At 50.9% G+C, this 17,652-nt stretch overlaps 1 protein-coding gene across 4 annotated transcripts in view; it reads left to right on the top strand.

Annotated features, from left to right (window-relative positions):
- Positions 1-17,652, top strand: part of GCN1 (GCN1 activator of EIF2AK4) — a 66,667-nt gene that overhangs the window by 45,271 nt on the left and 3,744 nt on the right. For 3 of the 4 annotated variants that reach the window (XM_008004921.3, XM_037996323.2, XM_037996318.2), the window contains 18 exons: positions 347-567; positions 2,583-2,651; positions 2,852-2,990; positions 3,080-3,276; positions 3,467-3,609; positions 4,953-5,070; positions 5,184-5,399; positions 6,865-7,029; positions 8,989-9,150; positions 9,430-9,522; positions 9,800-9,943; positions 10,033-10,302; positions 10,529-10,642; positions 11,114-11,344; positions 13,622-13,815; positions 13,943-14,057; positions 16,630-16,726; positions 17,322-17,470. In XM_008004921.3, the coding sequence (XP_008003112.1) occupies positions 347-567; positions 2,583-2,651; positions 2,852-2,990; positions 3,080-3,276; positions 3,467-3,609; positions 4,953-5,070; positions 5,184-5,399; positions 6,865-7,029; positions 8,989-9,150; positions 9,430-9,522; positions 9,800-9,943; positions 10,033-10,302; positions 10,529-10,642; positions 11,114-11,344; positions 13,622-13,815; positions 13,943-14,057; positions 16,630-16,726; positions 17,322-17,470 (2,837 nt within the window). Of the gene's footprint in view, positions 1-346; positions 568-2,582; positions 2,652-2,851; positions 2,991-3,079; positions 3,277-3,466; positions 3,610-4,952; positions 5,071-5,183; positions 5,400-6,864; positions 7,030-8,988; positions 9,151-9,429; positions 9,523-9,799; positions 9,944-10,032; positions 10,303-10,528; positions 10,643-11,113; positions 11,345-13,621; positions 13,816-13,942; positions 14,058-16,629; positions 16,727-16,812; positions 17,299-17,321; positions 17,471-17,652 lie in introns of those variants that run through there. The other variant, XM_037996328.2, reaches the window with a different exon arrangement.

Raw genomic sequence — 17,652 nt, 5'->3', positions numbered from 1 at the left:
ATATTGTAGTGGGAGATTTCAGCACACTTCTCCATTACCGATAGGGCAAACCAGAAATTTACTAAGGATACATCCTTTACAAAAATTTTATTTCCATGGCTCATTCCTGTAATCCAGCGCTTTGGGAGGTCGAGGCGGGCGGATCACCTGAGGTCAGGAATTGGAGTGAAAGAAGGATTGTTCTTTGTGGGTTGCCTGTCTTCCCCAGCTGGTGACTTGTGGGGCTTCAGGGAGGAGGTGCGCCAGACCCCCTTCTCTTCTGATCCATTCTAGTTCCGGGGGTCCAGGGCCTTGCTGCTGCATGGGTGCGCATCAGCCAGGCTCTCTTCTCTTGGGATGTGCACAGCCATCGCCCCGGTCCTCCTGGATGCCCTGACGGACCCCTCCAGAAAGACCCAGAAGTGCTTGCAGACGCTGCTGGACACCAAGTTCGTCCACTTCATTGATGCCCCATCCCTGGCCCTCATCATGCCCATTGTCCAGAGAGCCTTCCAGGACCGTTCCACGGACACGCGGAAGATGGCAGCCCAGATTATTGGCAACATGTACTCCCTGACAGACCAGAAGGTAGCAACCCAGCTGGGGCTAGTGTGGGACAGACCAGAAAATGGCTGAGTGCAGAGTCAGAGGTGCAGAGTCCCCACATTAGACATGGAAAGATAAGGGCGTTAGTCCCTAATTATTTTTATGGAGAGAAGTGAGCCATGTTGGGGTGGAAGTCTGGGCTCTCTTAGCATCTTAGAGAGTGCAGTGGTTCAAGTCCTTGTTAGCTTAGTTCTCAGCTGAGGCTCAGAAAGGCATGTCTTCTCTTTTGCCCTCTCACGAGTGTTGAAGTGCTTGCCACTTGGACTACTTGCTCTTGGCAAGAATACTCCTGTCTTCAGGAGAGCCTGTATTCTTGTCAGGAGAGCCTGGTTTGGGAGATTTGCTTTGTTTGTTTGTCTGCTCCCAAGAGCTTGCGTGTGTGGTCTCACTGTCTACCATAGCTCTGCTTTGCTTACTGAGGCTGTGGGCAAAAAAATATATAAAGTCAAAAAGTTATATTAATCCTAGAAAATTTGGGAAATTAAAAAACCAGAAAAACAGACCAGGCTTGGTGGCTCATGCTTGTAATCCCAGGACTTTGAGAGGCTGTAATGGGAGGATTGCTTGAACCCAGGAGCTGTGATAATACCACCACACTCCAGCCTGGGGCGACAGAGCAAGACTCTGTTTTAAAAAGTAAATTAATTAATTAAAAAAATTAGAAAACCAAAATATTTTATCCATAGTTCCCCACCATGAAAATAATTACTGTTAATTTTTTTTTTTCTTTTTTTTTGAGATGTAGTCTCACTCTCTTGCCCAGGCAGGAGGGCACTGGCACAGTCTCGGCTCACTGCAACCTCTGCCACCTGGGTTCAAGCGATTCTCCTGCCTCAGCCTCCTGAGTAGCTGGGATTACAGGCGCCCACACCACGCCTGGTTAATTTTTGTATTTTTAGTAGAGACAGGGTGAAACCATGTTGGCCAGGCTGATCTCGAACTCCTGACCTCAGGTGATCCACCCGCCTCGACCTCCCAAAGTGTTGGGATTACAGGTGTGAGCCACCGTGCCTGGCCAATTATTGTTAATTTTAAAAATTACATTTAGGCCGGGCGCGGTGGCTCAAGCCTGTAATCCCAGCACTTTGGGAGGCCGAGACGGGCGGATCACGAGGTCAGGAGATCGAGACCATCCTGGTTAACACGGTGAAAACCCGTCTCTACTAAAAAATACAAAAAAACTAGCCGGGCGAGGTGGCGGGCACTTGTAGTCCCAGCTACTCGGGAGGCTGAGGCAGGAGAATGGCGTAAACCCGGGAGGCGGAGCTTGCAGTGAGCCGAGATCCGGCCACTGCACTCCAGCCTGGGCGACAGAGCGAGACTCCCCCGTCTCAAAAAAAAAAAAAAAAAAATTACATTTAAAAATGGCATTCCTAAACTTAAAACTTATTCCCAAGTTATAACAAGTTATTCACAAAACTGATTTTTAATAGTTACATAATATCCCGACAAGTTTATATACCATAACTTACATAATTCTATCATTGGTCATATAGTGTCCAAGGTTTTTGGCTATTTTAAGTGATGCTGCAGTGAACATAAGGCATTTTCTGTTTTTAAAATTATTTCCTAAAGCTGAATGTTCTATCGAGAGACATAAACACTTTGAGATGAATAAAGGGAAGATGTTAATAAAAATTCTGAAAGGAAAGTACCAGAAGTAATTTGCTAAAGATTCCAGAGTTGGACAGGCCTTGGTCCTAAGAGAAGGATGGGAGGTGCAAGAGCATTGAACTCCTGTCTGTTGAGGATGGGCCTGAGGTCCCTTGTAGGAGTCCCTGAGCAATTGCACAGGGCCTTCAAGGAACCAGTTGGGGAGAGGACTTACTTGCCAGTTGCCCTTCCCTCCCTGTTCTGTGGGCAGTGAGGTTTGCATGCTAGGTGCCCCTGCCGAGCACTCCTTGCCAGCAGAATGGGGAGGTTAGGGTCCACAGTGGAATGGGCCTGGAGAAAGCAGGAGTTGGGCCTCACCTGAGCCACCTCCCGTGTTGTTGCAGGACTTGGCTCCGTACCTGCCCAGCGTGACGCCTGGCCTGAAAGCATCGCTTTTGGACCCTGTGCCTGAGGTGAGTCTGAGGTAGGCTGGAGGATGAGCCAGGCCCCTCATCCAGTCCCCATAAATGGATTCCTGAGAATTCCCCAAAGCTGCTTTTGTGTCTGTTGGATAAAGGGAAGGAGGCCCTCTGTGCCCTTCCCTGCTCCCATGTGGCTACCTTGTTTTGAGCCTCATCTTCTCACACCATCTCTGTTCTCGGTTACCTGACAGGTGCGGACGGTATCTGCAAAGGCCCTTGGGGCCATGGTGAAGGGCATGGGGGAGTCGTGCTTTGAGGACTTGCTGCCGTGGCTGATGGAGACACTGACCTATGAGCAGAGTTCTGTGGATCGCTCAGGCGCTGCACAGGGTAAGGCCAGAGCAGGTCCAGTGGCCAGACTGGGAATGCTCTATAAGGGGCCCTCAGATCCAGTGGGCTCATTCTGTCCTTTGTTGCAGGGTTGGCTGAGGTCATGGCCGGTTTAGGGGTGGAGAAGTTGGAGAAGCTGATGCCAGAAATTGTGGCTACAGCCAGCAAAGTGGATATTGCACCCCATGTCCGAGATGGCTACATTATGATGTTTAACTACCTGCCCATCACCTTTGGAGACAAGTTTACTCCTTATGTGGGGCCCATCATCCCCTGTATCCTCAAAGTAGGTACCATGACCTTGGCAAGGGTAGAGTCCATCAGGAGGGCAGGAGGCAAGTGCTCTCCTGGAGAGCTAGGGATCCCTGCTGGGTGGGGTCGGCTTGCACAGCGCTTGGCCTTCGGTGAGCCCCATATTTTTTGGGTTGGGGGCCTGGGAGTGGCAGCTCTGGCCGACCCACCCTCTGTGTGCCCAGGCTCTTGCTGATGAGAATGAATTTGTGCGTGACACTGCCCTGCGCGCGGGCCAGCGGGTTATCTCCATGTATGCTGAGACAGCCATCGCCCTGCTGCTGCCCCAGCTAGAGCAAGGCCTCTTTGATGACCTTTGGAGAATCAGGTGAGAACTTGGGCAGAAAGTCCCAGTGGGGATGATGTGTGGTGGCTCATGCCTATGATCTGATCACTCTGGGAAGCTGTGGCAGGAAGATTGCTTGAACCCAGGAGTTTGCAATAAGCGCTGGCAACATAGTGAGAATCTGTCTCTACAAAAAAATAAAAAATTAGCTGGGAATGGTGGTGCACACTTGTAATCCCAGCTACACAGGAGGCTGAGGTGGAAGGATCGCTTGAGCCCCAGAGGTGGAGGTTGTAGTGAGCTGAGATTGTGCCACTGCACTCCAACCTGGGCAACAGCAAGATGCTGTCTTTAAAAGGGAAAAAAAAAATGCTTTGCATTTTGATAACTCCAATTGAGAAACGAAGAGCAGAATGTTGCCAAGAACTCTCTCAACTTTTTCCAGACCCTTGCTTTTAACCATTTTGTAACTTTTCCAGTTTCCTGTAGCAATGTCTTTATTCTTATTCTTTTTTAAAAAGTCCTCTCTATACAGGCTTCCAATTTGTATTCAGATTTTAATGTTAAGGACTCTTTAAAAATTTCACTTTTGGGAATATATTTCAAGGATGTATTGAATGGTCAAGTGCTTAAAGCTGTTAGACATAAGGATGTTTGTTGCAGTATCGCTTACCATTTGAAAAATTGGAGATTGATTTAAAAATATAGCACATTCATACAGTGGTCTTTTTTTTTCCCCCTTTTTGAGACGGAGTCTCTCTCTTGTCGCCCAGGCTGGAGTGCAGTGGCATGATCTCGGCTCACCGCAACCTCTGCCTCACGGGTTCAAGCGATTCTCCTGCCTCTGCCTCCCGAGTAGCTGGGATTACAGGCGTCCGCCACCATGCCTGGCTAATTTTGTATTTTTAGTAGAGATGTGGTTTCTCCATGTTGGTCAGGCTGGTCTCGAACCCCCGACCTCAGGTGATCCGCCTGCCTTGGCCTCCCAAAGTGCTGGGATTACAGGCGTGAGCCACTTCGCCCTGCCTGAAATAGTTTATCCTTCTAAGGCCTCTCCTGGTTCCTTCACTTCTGATGATCAGTTTTCCTACTTGCCTGTTAATGCTTCCCCTTTTGTACTCACTTTATTTTTTATAACCTTTGTTACAGAAATTTTTACGTTTTTTAAAAATACTTTTTTCCCCCAACATTAATGTATGTTCATTAGTAGAAAACCTGGAAAATATGTGGGCGAGTGTAAAGAAATGAAAACCGCCTGACTTCCCATTCCAAGATGACCGTCATGAGTATTTTGGGTGCACTTCTTTCCATCTTCTGTGCAGTGCTCAGTTGTGCCGAGCCCGCTCCTTGCAGCTGTGTGACTGTGTTGTTGGCCTCCTTCTCAGGTTCAGCTCTGTTCAGCTCCTTGGGGATCTCCTGTTTCACATCTCAGGAGTCACTGGGAAGATGACCACAGAAACTGCCTCCGAGGATGATAACTTTGGAACTGCCCAGTCTAACAAGGTGCCTGCCCTGCAGTGGCTTTCCTGCCCCTGCTGATGGCAGGGTGTGCCCTGATGCCCGTGCCCTAGAGGCTTCACTACTCTGTGTTCTTTGTCCTCTTCCACTGGCTGCAGGCGATCATCACTGCCCTGGGGGTAGAGCGGCGGAACCGGGTGTTGGCAGGGCTGTACATGGGCCGCTCAGATACCCAGCTGGTGGTGCGGCAGGCGTCCCTGCATGTCTGGAAGATTGTTGTCTCCAATACCCCCCGTACCTTGCGTGAGATCCTGCCTACTCTTTTTGGGCTCCTGCTGGGTTTCCTGGCCAGCACGTGTGCAGATAAGAGAACGGTGAGTTTCCTGGGCCTCGTTTTGGACCAGCAGTCCCAGTGCCTCCTTTCAGAGCCTAGAAAGCTGGATCTGCAGAGCCTGGGAAAGTACCCATACACCCTGCCTAACAGGAACGTTGTGTTCTTTACTTAGTCATTCTGCAAATTTTTTTAATTATTTTATTTTATTTATTTTTTTGAGATGGAGTCTTGCTCTGTTGCTTAGGCTGGAGTGCAGTGGCGTGATCTCGGCTTACTGCAAGCTCTGCCTCCTAGGTACACGCCATTCTCCTGCCTCAGCCTCCTGAGTAGCTGGGACTATAGGCATCTGCCACCATGCTCAGTTATTTTTTGTATTTTCAGTAGAGATGGGGTTTCACCATGTTAGCCAGGATGGTCTTAATCTCCTGACCTTGTGATCCGCCCGCCTCGGCCTCCCAAAGTGCTGGGATTACAGGTGTAAGCCACCGCGCCCGGCCTCTGCAAATATTTATTAGCATCTACTGTGCACTAAGAGAGACCTAGCACCTGGGGACATAATGGAGAAGAAAGGCAGCCTCATTCCTTATCCTCGTAAGAGATAGTCTGGTCAAGGAGATGGATATTAATCAGCTAACCACACAAAGAGATGTAAAATACGATTGTGGCCAGTGTTGTGTAGCACTGCAAAGCTTATAATAGCTGCATTTGACCTGCTGGGGAGGGATGGGCCTGTGTTAGTGAACACTTCTCAGAAGAAATGATGCTTGAAGATGAAAAGTAAGCACTAACCAGGTGAGGAGGTAGCGAAAGACCATTCCAGACAGAGGGAATAAATAATGCTTTAGATACAAAGACAGGATATGCAGAAGTCCCGTGGTGGGCAGGAACATAGCACCAGTAGGGGCTGAGCAAGGCCAGTGTGGCTGGAGTGAGGAGGCAGGGAGGAGCAGTGTGGCATGAGATCAGGCTGGCGCGCTGGCAGGGGCAGACAGATCAGTGGTCCCAGAGGAGGTGCCCAGGCAGGCTGGTGATCATTTCTGCCCATCTACTTTGGCCTACTTCCAACGGCCATCCCTGGTAAGCAAATTGTGTATTTGGCTCTAAAGAAGGGTTTACATGAGGTCTCAGAAAGTAGATGGTTTTTTTTTCCTTAAAGCTTTGTTCCAGATTCAGCTTGCGCTGAGCCACGGCACAGTGTTAAGGCTTCAGTCATCCAGGGAAATTGCCCTTGACTGTGCAGCAGCAAATGAATTGTTTTGTTCATGTGTAAGGTGCTGGCTCTTCACGTTAGGTTGTGTAGGTGTGTGAGAAACATAATTTTTTTAGTGTTTTGCAAGCACTACAGAGAGTATTTGGGGGCTCTTTAGCGGTCAGAGCATTTGGGGAAGTTAAGTCAGTGATTCAGATAAAGCCTGGGAGGTTTCAGGGCCCTCATTCTGGAGTCCTCCTCCAGGTGTCCTGGGCTTTGCAGGGACTTTACTTCCTGGCTTGGTCTTTGTTGACAGATTGCAGCGAGAACATTGGGAGATCTCGTGCGGAAGTTAGGGGAGAAAATCCTCCCCGAGATCATCCCCATCCTTGAGGAAGGCCTGAGGTCTCAGAAGAGCGACGAGAGGCAGGGTGTGTGCATTGGGCTAAGTGAGATCATGAAGTCCACCAGCCGGGACGCCGTGAGTATCTTGCAAGGACTGCAGGCGACCTGACCCAGAGGGCGGGGGATGGTTAGTGGAGGAGCTTCACCCCTAGGGGGTTTGCGCTGCCCTCAGGGACGAGTCAGCCTCACTCTGTGCCACATGGATTTGAGTCTCCGTCTTCTCAGGTTTTCTGTCAGTTTTGCAGACTAAGAGCTAAGTGATTTGGATGCCTCCTTGAGTGGCCTTTGGAAACGAGATGATCTCTCTCTCACAACTGTGGAGGTTGCTCGGGATCAGTCCCTTTTGTGATGCTTTATAAGTGCAGTTAAAAAGTGTGCACCTCCTTCTGGGAGAGGGGGTGGACAGCTGTGTGAGTGGGTAGGACAGGAGGGGGCGGGAGGGGTGTGCACTCACCCTTAGCAGGAGGGGAGCAGGTAAGAGTTGTGGTGCCCACTGGGAGGAAGCATATTGTGTCTGGCAACAATACTGTTTCCATAGCAGCAACATCGAAGGGGTGTGAAGTACATTACTCTTACTTGGTTCCTGAGGTAATTGATCCTGGAGACCCCCCCAGGGAGTAGGTTAGGAATGCTTATAGGCACTGCCTTCGTGTTTAGATGAAAACGCCAAAGCAGTTAAGTGGATGGCCCGCTAGAAATATAAGCGAGCAGCCAGTTGCTTGGCTTGGGCATCCTTGTCTGAATCCCTAGGATACCGGATCCCTCCTCTCCTGTATTGATGTTTGTCTTACGTTTGGTTTTTAAAATTTACATTTAGCAAGGAATCAAAAGAAATTCTGTCATTAAAAAGAGTTGTGATTCATTGGAGAGGCAGAGTTCCACAGAGGCTGAGTTCTTGCCTGCAAAGTCCCCACAGTCCGGCAGCGAGTCCCACATGCCAACCAGTCATTAGAATGCAGGGTGGGTTTGCTGTACTGGAATCGTTACCGAGGGAGCAGAGCCATTATTGGCTCCATTGTAGACCCAAGACTTCATAGAGCACAAAGTCTGGATTGAGACTTGAAGAAGGACTTGGAGTTTTCCAAGAGAATAAGCAAAAGAAAGAGTCCAGGGAGAGAGGGGGCCAGATGCCATGGGAAGGAGTTTGCCGTTCTTAGAGAAGATGGGAGGTATATTGAGAATTCACCTAAAAGATTCAAGCTGTTGATTATTAAGTCTCAGTGAAGGATACATGGGGGTGCATCATATCCTCTCTGCTTTTTTTTTTAAAAATTGAGACAGGGTCTTATTCTGTCACCCAGACTGGAGTGCAGTGGTGCCATCATAGCTCAGTGTAACCTTGACCTTCTGGGCTCAAGTGATCCTCTTGCTATGGCCTCCTGAGTAGCTGGGGACTATAGGTGTGCACCACCACACCTGCCTAATTTTTGCATTTTTGGTAGAGATGAGGTCTCAGTATGTTGCCCAGGCTGGTCTCAAACTGCTGGCCTCAAGTGATTCTCTTGCCTCTACCTCCCAAAGTGTTAGGACTACAGGCGTGAGCCACTGTGCTTGGCCCCTCTCTACTTTTTCATTTTTTAAAAAATTTTTATTTTAAGACAGTCTCACTCTGCCGCCCAGGCAGGAGTACGGGGGTACCATTTCTGCTGGCTATAGGCTCTGCTTTCCGGGTTCAAGTGATTCTTGTGCCTCAGCCTCCTGAGTAGCTGTGCACTGCCACACCCAGCTAATTTTTGTATTTTTAGTAGAGATGGGGTTTTGCCATGTTGACCAGGCTGGTCTCGAACTGCTGGCCTCAAGTCATCTGCCCGCCTTGGCCTCCCAAAGTGCTAGGATTATAGGCATGAGCTACCGTGTCCGGCCCCTTCTCTCCTTTTTAAAAATTTCACAGTAAAGAGTTAAGCTAAAAGACAAGTCAGGCAAAGAGAGTTAGGGTGGCCTAGCTGGGTCAGAGTCCCGTGCCTGTGCTTCTTGTCTGCTTCTGCTCCTTCTTTGCCTTTCCTGCATCTGGTACAGTTAAAGCTTGCCATTGCAGGTGCTGTATTTCTCTGAATCCCTCGTGCCTACGGCAAGGAAGGCTTTGTGTGACCCACTGGAGGAGGTCAGAGAGGCGGCAGCCAAGACTTTCGAGCAGCTGCATTCCACCATTGGCCACCAGGCTCTGGAGGACATTCTCCCATTTTTACTAAAGCAGCTGGTGAGTGGATCTACCACACACCTACCTACCAGTTTGGCTTTTGCTGTCTTTGTAGATGCAAAATGCAGGGCGATTATTCTGCCAAGGCAGTCGGAATGTGGGCCTTCCAGAGGGAGTGGGTACAGCAAGATCAGACTTGACTTTGTGCTTCGTCTTTGACAGTGAGGAAATGTGGGTGCAACAGGAGGGAGGGAAACAAGTGGAGAAGGAAGTTGGCAGTGGCTGGTTGAGACAGCAGAGATGCAGATTCCTCAGGGTTGTCCTCACCACCCTCTGCAGGATGATGAGGAGGTGTCAGAGTTTGCCTTGGATGGTTTGAAGCAAGTCATGGCTATTAAGAGTCGTGTGGTGCTACCCTACCTCGTGCCCAAGGTAAATCCCAACATGTGGTCAACACCTTCTGGCTCCAGGGCATTGACATTCCAGGGCCTGCAGTGAACACCAGTTCTGAACGTAGATGTTGGGGGGCTGGGGGAGGAGGGTGCAGTGCAAGCATTGCACCCTTCCCCTGTTGTCCTCCAGGATATGCTGGAGTAGATACTTGGCTCTGAGCAGTGGGCTTGGGCTCTCTTGCCCACCCATCTGTTCCCAGAGCCTAGCGCAGCACCTGGCACAGTATTCACTGAGTTAATGTTCGTCATTCCACCAGCTGACAACGCCACCCGTCAACACCCGGGTGCTGGCTTTCCTTTCGTCAGTGGCTGGTGATGCCCTCACCCGTCATCTTGGCGTGATCCTCCCAGCGGTCATGCTGGCCCTGAAGGAAAAGCTTGGGACTCCAGATGAGCAGCTGGTAAGGGGCAAGCCTGCTCCTATTGCCTTCTTATGTCCCGTCTGTCCGGAGGATCCCTGCTCAGCACACATGGCCCTTGTGGTTTGCAGGAGATGGCCAATTGTCAGGCTGTGATCCTCTCCGTAGAGGATGACACAGGGCACCGGATCATCATTGAGGATCTGCTGGAGGCTACCCGCAGCCCTGAGGTGGGCATGAGGCAAGCTGCTGCCATCATCCTCAACATCTACTGTTCCCGCTCGAAGGCAGACTACACCAGCCACCTGCGAAGCCTGGTCTCGGGCCTGATCCGCCTATTCAACGACTCCAGCCCTGTGGTTCTGGAGGAGAGCTGGGATGCCCTAAATGCCATCACTAAGGTGAGGGGACTGCTGGCCCCACAGCCAACGTTTGCTTATAGAAAATTCCAGACGTTTACTGGAATAGACTTATAAGAATCCCCCCACGTACCTGTCACTCAGCTTTGGCGTTTACCACCTCCTGGCGAGTCTTGCTTATACTCCCACCCATGCTTTCCCCATATATTTTTTGAAAGCAGTCTTGAGAGGGCTCTACATCCTCTCGCTTTTTCCTGGATTCTTGCAGAAGCTGGATGCTGGCAACCAGCTGGCACTCATTGAAGAGCTGCACAAGGAAATCCGGCTTATAGGGAACGAGAGCAAAGGCGAGCATGTGCCAGGGTTCTGCCTCCCGAAGAAGGTAAGCCAGGGCCTCGTGCAGGGGGCTGTGGGCATGCAGTCTGCTGTGCCCTTCTGGCCCTTACCCCTGTCCCAGGTCTGCGGTAGGGCAGCTGGAGCAGCAGCCGTGGTGGTTGGTTTCAGCACCTTTACAGACAGCGTGTTTTCTTCCATGGCAGCCAGATGGGGACAGGGTTCATGCTGCCTTTGGTTTAAGCTCTGCAGGTCACCTTGGCCAGAGTGAGTGGGCCACAGGGTAATAGCAGTGCATGTTCCGTCTGTGTGATAGGCCTGTTGGGGCCCTTGTCTTCTTGTTTCTGCCAAGACTGTTCCATAGCCAGCCCTCTCAGGCTGTGATCCTGAGATGCAGCCCGAATCATTATCTCCCATGGAGTTGAGGGGAGGACAACTGTTAGGACCAGCTTGCTTGCATGGGAGACACCGGGGCCCAGGGTGTTTGAGATTTGACTCTTAGTTGTGGTTCTCTTGTCAGGGAGTGACCTCCATCCTTCCAGTGTTACGGGAAGGAGTCCTGACCGGTAGCCCTGAGCAGAAAGAGGAGGCAGCCAAAGCCTTAGGCTTGGTGATCCGCCTGACCTCGGCTGACGCCCTTAGGCCCTCCGTGGTCAGCATTACTGGCCCTCTGATCCGCATCCTGGGGGACAGGTTCAGCTGGAATGTGAAGGCGGCTCTGCTTGAGACACTCAGCCTCTTGTTGGCTAAGGTGAGTGGCTGATGAGTTTGTTCAGATCTTAGAGAACAGGATTTGTTACATCCTGTTCTGTCTGCAGGATTTGTTATAAGGTGTCATGTAGCAGCAGGGCAACAGGTTTATTGTGGAGAGCAGCATAGCAGAGGGAGGTAAGACCTTGGACTCCAGACATGCTACACCATGGGTCAATTCCAAGTCCTTAGTAGCTGTGTGACCAGGATGACCTTGGGAAAGCCGTATAACCTGAGCCTGTTTCCTCACCTATAATGTGAGACTAATAATACCAGCTGCCTCGTGAAGGGCTGCTAGATGTGGGGATTAGATGAGGTTATGTCCGGCATGATGCCTGCTACATACTAAGCACTCAGTACATGTGAAATGCTATTATTTTGAAAAACTACTTTTTTTTTTTTTTTTTTTTTTTTTTTTTTGAGACGGAGTCTCGCTCTGTCGCCCAGGCTGGAGTGCAGTGGCCGGATCTCAGCTCACTGCAAGCTCCGCCTCCCGGGTTCACGCCATTCTCCTGCCTCAGCCTCCCGAGTAGCTGGGACTACAGGCGCCCGCCACCTCGCCCGGCTAGTTTTTTGTATTTTTTAGTAGAGAGAAAAACTACTTTTTCAAAGGAAAAAAATCAGGACCACATAAATACAAGGAAAACATTGTTTAAAGATATTGCAGTTCTTTTTTTTTTTTTTTTTTTTTTTCCCCAAGACGGAGTCTAGCTCTGTCGCCCAGAGCTGGAGTGCAGTGGCGCCATTTCGGCTCACTGCAACCTCCACCTCCTGGGTTCAAGCAATTCTCCTGCCTCAGCCTCCCAAGTAGCTGGGATTATAGGTGTCTGCCACCACACCCGGCTAATTTTTTTGTATTTTTAGTAGAAACAGGGTTTCACCAGGCTGGTCTCGAACTCCTGAACTCGCCCAGCTCAGATTTACCAGCTCCCCCATCCCCTTTGGGTGTCTGCCACAGCCTGCACACCCACCCAACTCCAGTATTTCCAGACCTTCATTGGCACTGAACCTCCGAACAGCCACTCTGGTTTTCCTAATTAACAATAAGTAAGCCAGCCGGGCGCGGTGGCTCAGGCCTGTAATCCCAGCACGTTGGGAGGCCGAGACGGGCGGATCACGAGGTCAGGAGATCGAGACCATCCTGGCTAACACGGTGAAACCCCGTCTCTACTAAGAAATACAAAAAACTAGCCGGGTGAGGTGGCGGGCGCCTGTAGTCCCGGCTACTCGGGAGGCTGAGGCTGGAGAATGGCGTGAACCTGGGAGGCGGAGCTTGCAGTGAGCTGAGATCCGGCCACTGCACTCTAGCCTGGGCAACAGAGTGAGACTCCGTCTCAAAAAAAAAAACAGTAAGTAAGCCGGGCATGGTGGCTCATGCCTATAATCCCAGCACTTTGGGAGGCCAAGGTGAGCAGATCACCTGAGGTCAGGAGTTTGAGACCAGCCTAACCAACATGGAGAAACCCTGTCTCTACTAAAAATATAAAATTTACTGGACGTGGTGGCGGGTGCCTGTAATCCCAGCTACTTAGGAGGCTGAGGCAGGAGAATCGCTTGAACCTGGGAGGTGGAGGTTGTGGTGAGCTGAGATAGCGCCATTGCACTCTAGCCTGGGCAACAAGAGCGAAACTCCCATCTCAAAAAAAAAAAAAAAGTAAATCTTTACTCTTGGACCCACCTGTATTTTATCAGAAGTGTACCTGTGTTTCTGTATAGTCGGGTTGAACTGGATTTTTAGTTAGGTGGGTGCACATTGGTGCAGTGAGAACTCTCCAAGGTCATTTGTTTCACAGGCTTGTTCTGAGGCTGAATGTGGAGTGTGTATCCCGCTGTCAGTTGCTCAGTAGATGGGCTCTGCTATTATTCATTGAGTTCCTTTCCCTGTCTTGGCGTTAGAACTGTGCTTCAACACTGCCGACAGTCTGCCCTGCTCTTTAATGTATTCAGAGGAGGTTTTGAGTCACTTATCATTATGGACGGGTCTCCACTAAGCCAAACCGCAATGAAGCCAAGGCTTCGAGACAGCTCCCTCAGATCGCGGCTGCCGCCTCCTCAGCCTCCTGCTCCTCCAGTACATCACAGCATGCTGGATATGACCAGGAGGCCAAGCGAAACCTGTCTGTGCTCAGCCTCTCTGACGGGCTGTCTGTCTCTAGCCCTGTGTGAGAGCTGGACTCGCTGTGGTAGTTTGGGATTGTCATTTGTTCTCATGCCTGTGGTACACTGTGGCTTTGGGTCCACCACAACTGTCTTTCACGGATATGGGTTCCTCCCACAGGTTGGGATTGCCCTGAAGCCCTTCCTGCCCCAGCTGCAGACCACTTTCACCAAAGCCCTGCAGGACTCCAACCGGGGGGTGCGCCTGAAGGCCGCAGATGCTCTGGGGAAGCTCATTTCCATCCACATTAAGGTAGATCCCCTCTTCACAGAGCTGCTCAACGGCATCCGTGCCATGGAGGACCCAGGTGTCAGGTACGGCTTTAGCAAGGGAGCATTGTGGCCTCCAGGAGGCCAGGGGTTGCTCTGGGCTGAGCCTGCGCTGGCAGGAGGGGTGGTGGTGGAGGCACCCAGGGCTTAAGTTGGTGCGTCGCTTCTGCAGGGACACCATGCTGCAGGCCCTGAGGTTTGTGATTCAGGGAGCAGGGGCCAAAGTGGATGCCGCCATCCGGAAAAACATCGTCTCGCTCCTGCTGAGCATGCTGGGACACGATGAGGTACGGCTGCAGGCAGGGCTAGTGGCACCACTGGTTTCCCTCCTCCTTAGGTTGAGTTCTTCACTTTGTGTTAGAACCAGTACAGCTCAGTAGGAATAAGCATTCCTGACATTTCTATCACCCTGTATGCTTCACCAACATTTCCTCAGGTTTTGAGGGAAACAGGGCAGGTATTGTGGATATATGGGTGATTTCTGTTTTTTTTTTTGTTTTTTGTTTTTTTTGGCTGAGTCTGGTTCTGTCGCCCAGGCTGGAGTGCAGTGGCACAATCTCGGCTCACTGCAACCTCCTCTTCATAGGTTTAAGCGATTCTCCTGCCTCAGCCTCCCGAGTAGCTGGGATTACAGGCGTCCACCACCATACCCAGCTAATATTTGTATTTTTAGTAGAGATAGGGTTTCACCCATGTTGGCCAGGCTGGTCTCAAACTCCTAACTTCAGGTGATCCACCCGCCTCAGCCTTCCAAAGTGCTGGGATTACAGGCATGAGCCACCACGCCCGGCCGGTTATTTCTGTTTTGTAGATGAGGCAAGTAAGCTTTGTAGAGTCCCAGACCTCTCACCAATTTGCTCTCTGATCTTTAAGAAGTCATTTTATCTGTCTGCCTCTCATTTCCACTTTTGTAAAATGAAGAGGTTTATTTATTGTTTTGTGAAACATTTGCCAAGCTAAAGGGCCTGTCCCAGAGGTGCATAGACCTCATGGTCACAGACCTCAAGAAACTTAGTGTGTAGTGGGATAAACGGTCTCCAGGGTACATCCCAGTGGGAAGTCTTAGAGGTCTGTTTTCGAGGGTGAGACCTGTCTGGGCCATACCCAGCAAGTAGTAGAGTCCAAACCAGAAGCCCTGGACTCCTGCTTCTGTCCCAGTTCCATCAGCCTCACCCAGTCTGGAAGCATCTGTCAGATATTTGGCTGCCAGCACGGTGGGGCCAGTAGGGAGTTGAGTCTACGGAGAAGTGTTTTCTGTTCCCTTTCAGACAGCCTCTGTTGTAGCCTAATTTACATTTGTAGGGCCAATCTAGGAGGAGAGGGCCTTTGGGCTCACATGGTTTTACACTTCATTGACACACACACATGCGCACACACACACACACACTGCTCTTGCCCACACCCCCGACACACACTTGCTGCTGCACTTCCCATGGCTCCGAAGTCCTAGTTCTGGTCCCCAGGCGCCGGCTGTGGGACTCCAGCCCTAGCCTTCTCTGTGGGGACAGATGGGAAAGTCTGCTGTCTTGGTCACAGTCTGCCAGGGCTTCTACAGAGTCATGTACAGCGCAAGCAAAAGTTAGTATTGAAACATAGTTTGCATTTCACCACAGTGCAGCTTAAAATAGATGAAGTTGGAGAGAGTGGGTGTCAGAGCCAGCTTTAGCTTGGCACCTGGGCTTCTGCTTCAGGCTCAAAGGCCCAAACTGCTGGCAGCCCATCCTCTTACCCTCTGTACCTCCACTCAGATTGAAGGTGGCAGTTCAGGGTGCCAGCCTGGCATTAGCTTTTTGGGTTTGTTTGTTTTGGGGACATGTTGAGTTGGCACCTATAATAAGGAACATAACTTAAAATCATTTCTTGGGGCCGGGCACGCTGGCTCAAGCCTGTAATCCCAGCACTTTGGGAGGGCGAGACGGGCAGATCAATGAGGTCAGGAGATCGAGACCATCCTGGCTCACACGGTGAAACCCGGTCTCTACTAAAAAATACAAAAAACTAGCCGGGCGAGGTGGCGGGCGCCTGTAGTCCCAGCTACTCGGGAGGCTGAGGCAGGAGAATGGCGTAAACCCGGGAGGCGGAGCTTGCAGTGAGCTGAGATCCGGCCACTGCACTCCAACTTGGGCGACAGAGTGAGACTCTGACTCAAAAAAAGAAAAATCCTTTCTTGGTATTCCATAGTTAGCTGGCCAGGGAGGAGCACGGAGCTGCTCGTGTACCTGGCTCTGATTTGAACAGGAAGTGCATGCCTTTCCTTATCTTCCTTGGCTTGATTAGTGGCTTTAGTTTGACTTCCTAGGATGAACCCAAGTACTTTTGGTGGCAGTGGGGCATTCATGCAGTAGGGAGATAGCAGGGGTCATTCTGGCCGCAAGATGACACAAGCTCTGTGGGAGAAAGGAGCTCAGAGTGGCCATCTCTAGCCGGCTTCCCTGGTGGCTGTGGGCAGGTGCCACCCCTCCTGCCCCTCCCTGCCTCACAGGGCTGTTGATAGTAATTGAGATAATAAATATGAAACATTCAGCTTTCCTAAGAAGAAAGGTGCTATGTAAATACAGTTATTACTGCTATTATGAGGATGATTACCATATGCATACACACTGGGGTTTTCTATAATTAAGTGAAGTGCTGGGTGTATAATGTTTAACTCCATACCAGTGGCAGTTTCAGTGAATGGCAGCCCCAATCTGGCAGGGGAGCACGAGTGCCTAGAGGAAGGACTGGATCTTAAGTCCCTGAGTTGGCTTGTTCCACCTTCTTTGTTGCTATCCTTCCTGGGCTCTAGAGCTGCCTGCCCTGGTTCCCCACAGAGCTCTTGCTGTTCCCTGCACCCCGTCACTCCCTTCTCTTCCCTGTCAGGACAACACTCGCATCTCCTCAGCCGGGTGCCTAGGGGAACTGTGTGCCTTTTTGACCGAAGAGGAGCTTAGCGCCGTTCTACAGCAGTGCTTGCTGGGTAAGTACACTGGAGAGTTCCTCTTCAGGGCCCTGGGCCTCTCAGCCCTAGCGAAGAGTTGATGGGCATCTCTCTCCCTCCCTCAGAGGATCTTTTAGGAACTGGACTGTCCTTTCGTTGGGAATTCAGCAGTTAAAGCAAAATCCAGGCCAGGTGTGGTGGCACTCACCTGTAGTCCCAGCTCCTCAGGAGGCTGAGGTGGGAGGATCACTTGAGCCCAAGAGTTCAAGGTTGCAGTGAGCCTTGATCACACCCCTGCACTCCAGCCTGGGTGACAGAGCAAGGCCCTGTCTCTAAAACCAACCAACCAAACAAACAATAATGAATTTGCAGTGGTCTTGTAGCCCTCAGTGTCTCTGCTCAAAGAACACAGCTGTAAGCCTGGAGTGGTTCATGGGCAGGCTTTCCTTACTTAATGTGCCGCTTTGGGGAGCTTCTGCCAAGATAGCAAGGAGGTCCATGTGAGTGTGGCCTGGGTTTTCCTTGTGCTCCGGGTCAGCATGCTGGTCTCCAGTGGGGTGGGTTCATGGGCCTCATGGGTGCTGGGGACATGCTGGAAAATACTGGTTGATCCTAGTCGTGTCCTTCCACTCAGCGGACGTGTCCGGCATTGACTGGATGGTTCGGCACGGGCGGAGCCTGGCACTTTCTGTGGCTGTGAATGTGGCTCCTGGCAGACTCTGTGCTGGCAGATATAGCAGTGATGTTCAGGAAATGATCCTGAGCAGTGCCACGGCGGACAGGGTAAGGCATCTGGGCAGCCAGACCAGTCCTCTCCCTCCCCTAGGCCATATCCCATAGGCAGCACCTTGTGGACACAGCATGGGTGGACCCCAGACTGGGGCTTAAGAGACTTGGGTCTAATTTTAGCTTTGCCGGTAACTTGCTGTGCCCTTGGACCAGCACTTGATCCCTTTGGGCCCCAG

The sequence above is a fragment of the Chlorocebus sabaeus genome, chromosome 11 (genome assembly GCF_047675955.1).
Source record: "Chlorocebus sabaeus isolate Y175 chromosome 11, mChlSab1.0.hap1, whole genome shotgun sequence".
Classification (NCBI taxonomy): Eukaryota; Metazoa; Chordata; class Mammalia; order Primates; family Cercopithecidae; genus Chlorocebus; species Chlorocebus sabaeus.
The sequence above is the reverse complement of the archived record's forward strand: the minus strand, read 5'-3'. Positions and strand labels throughout refer to the sequence as shown.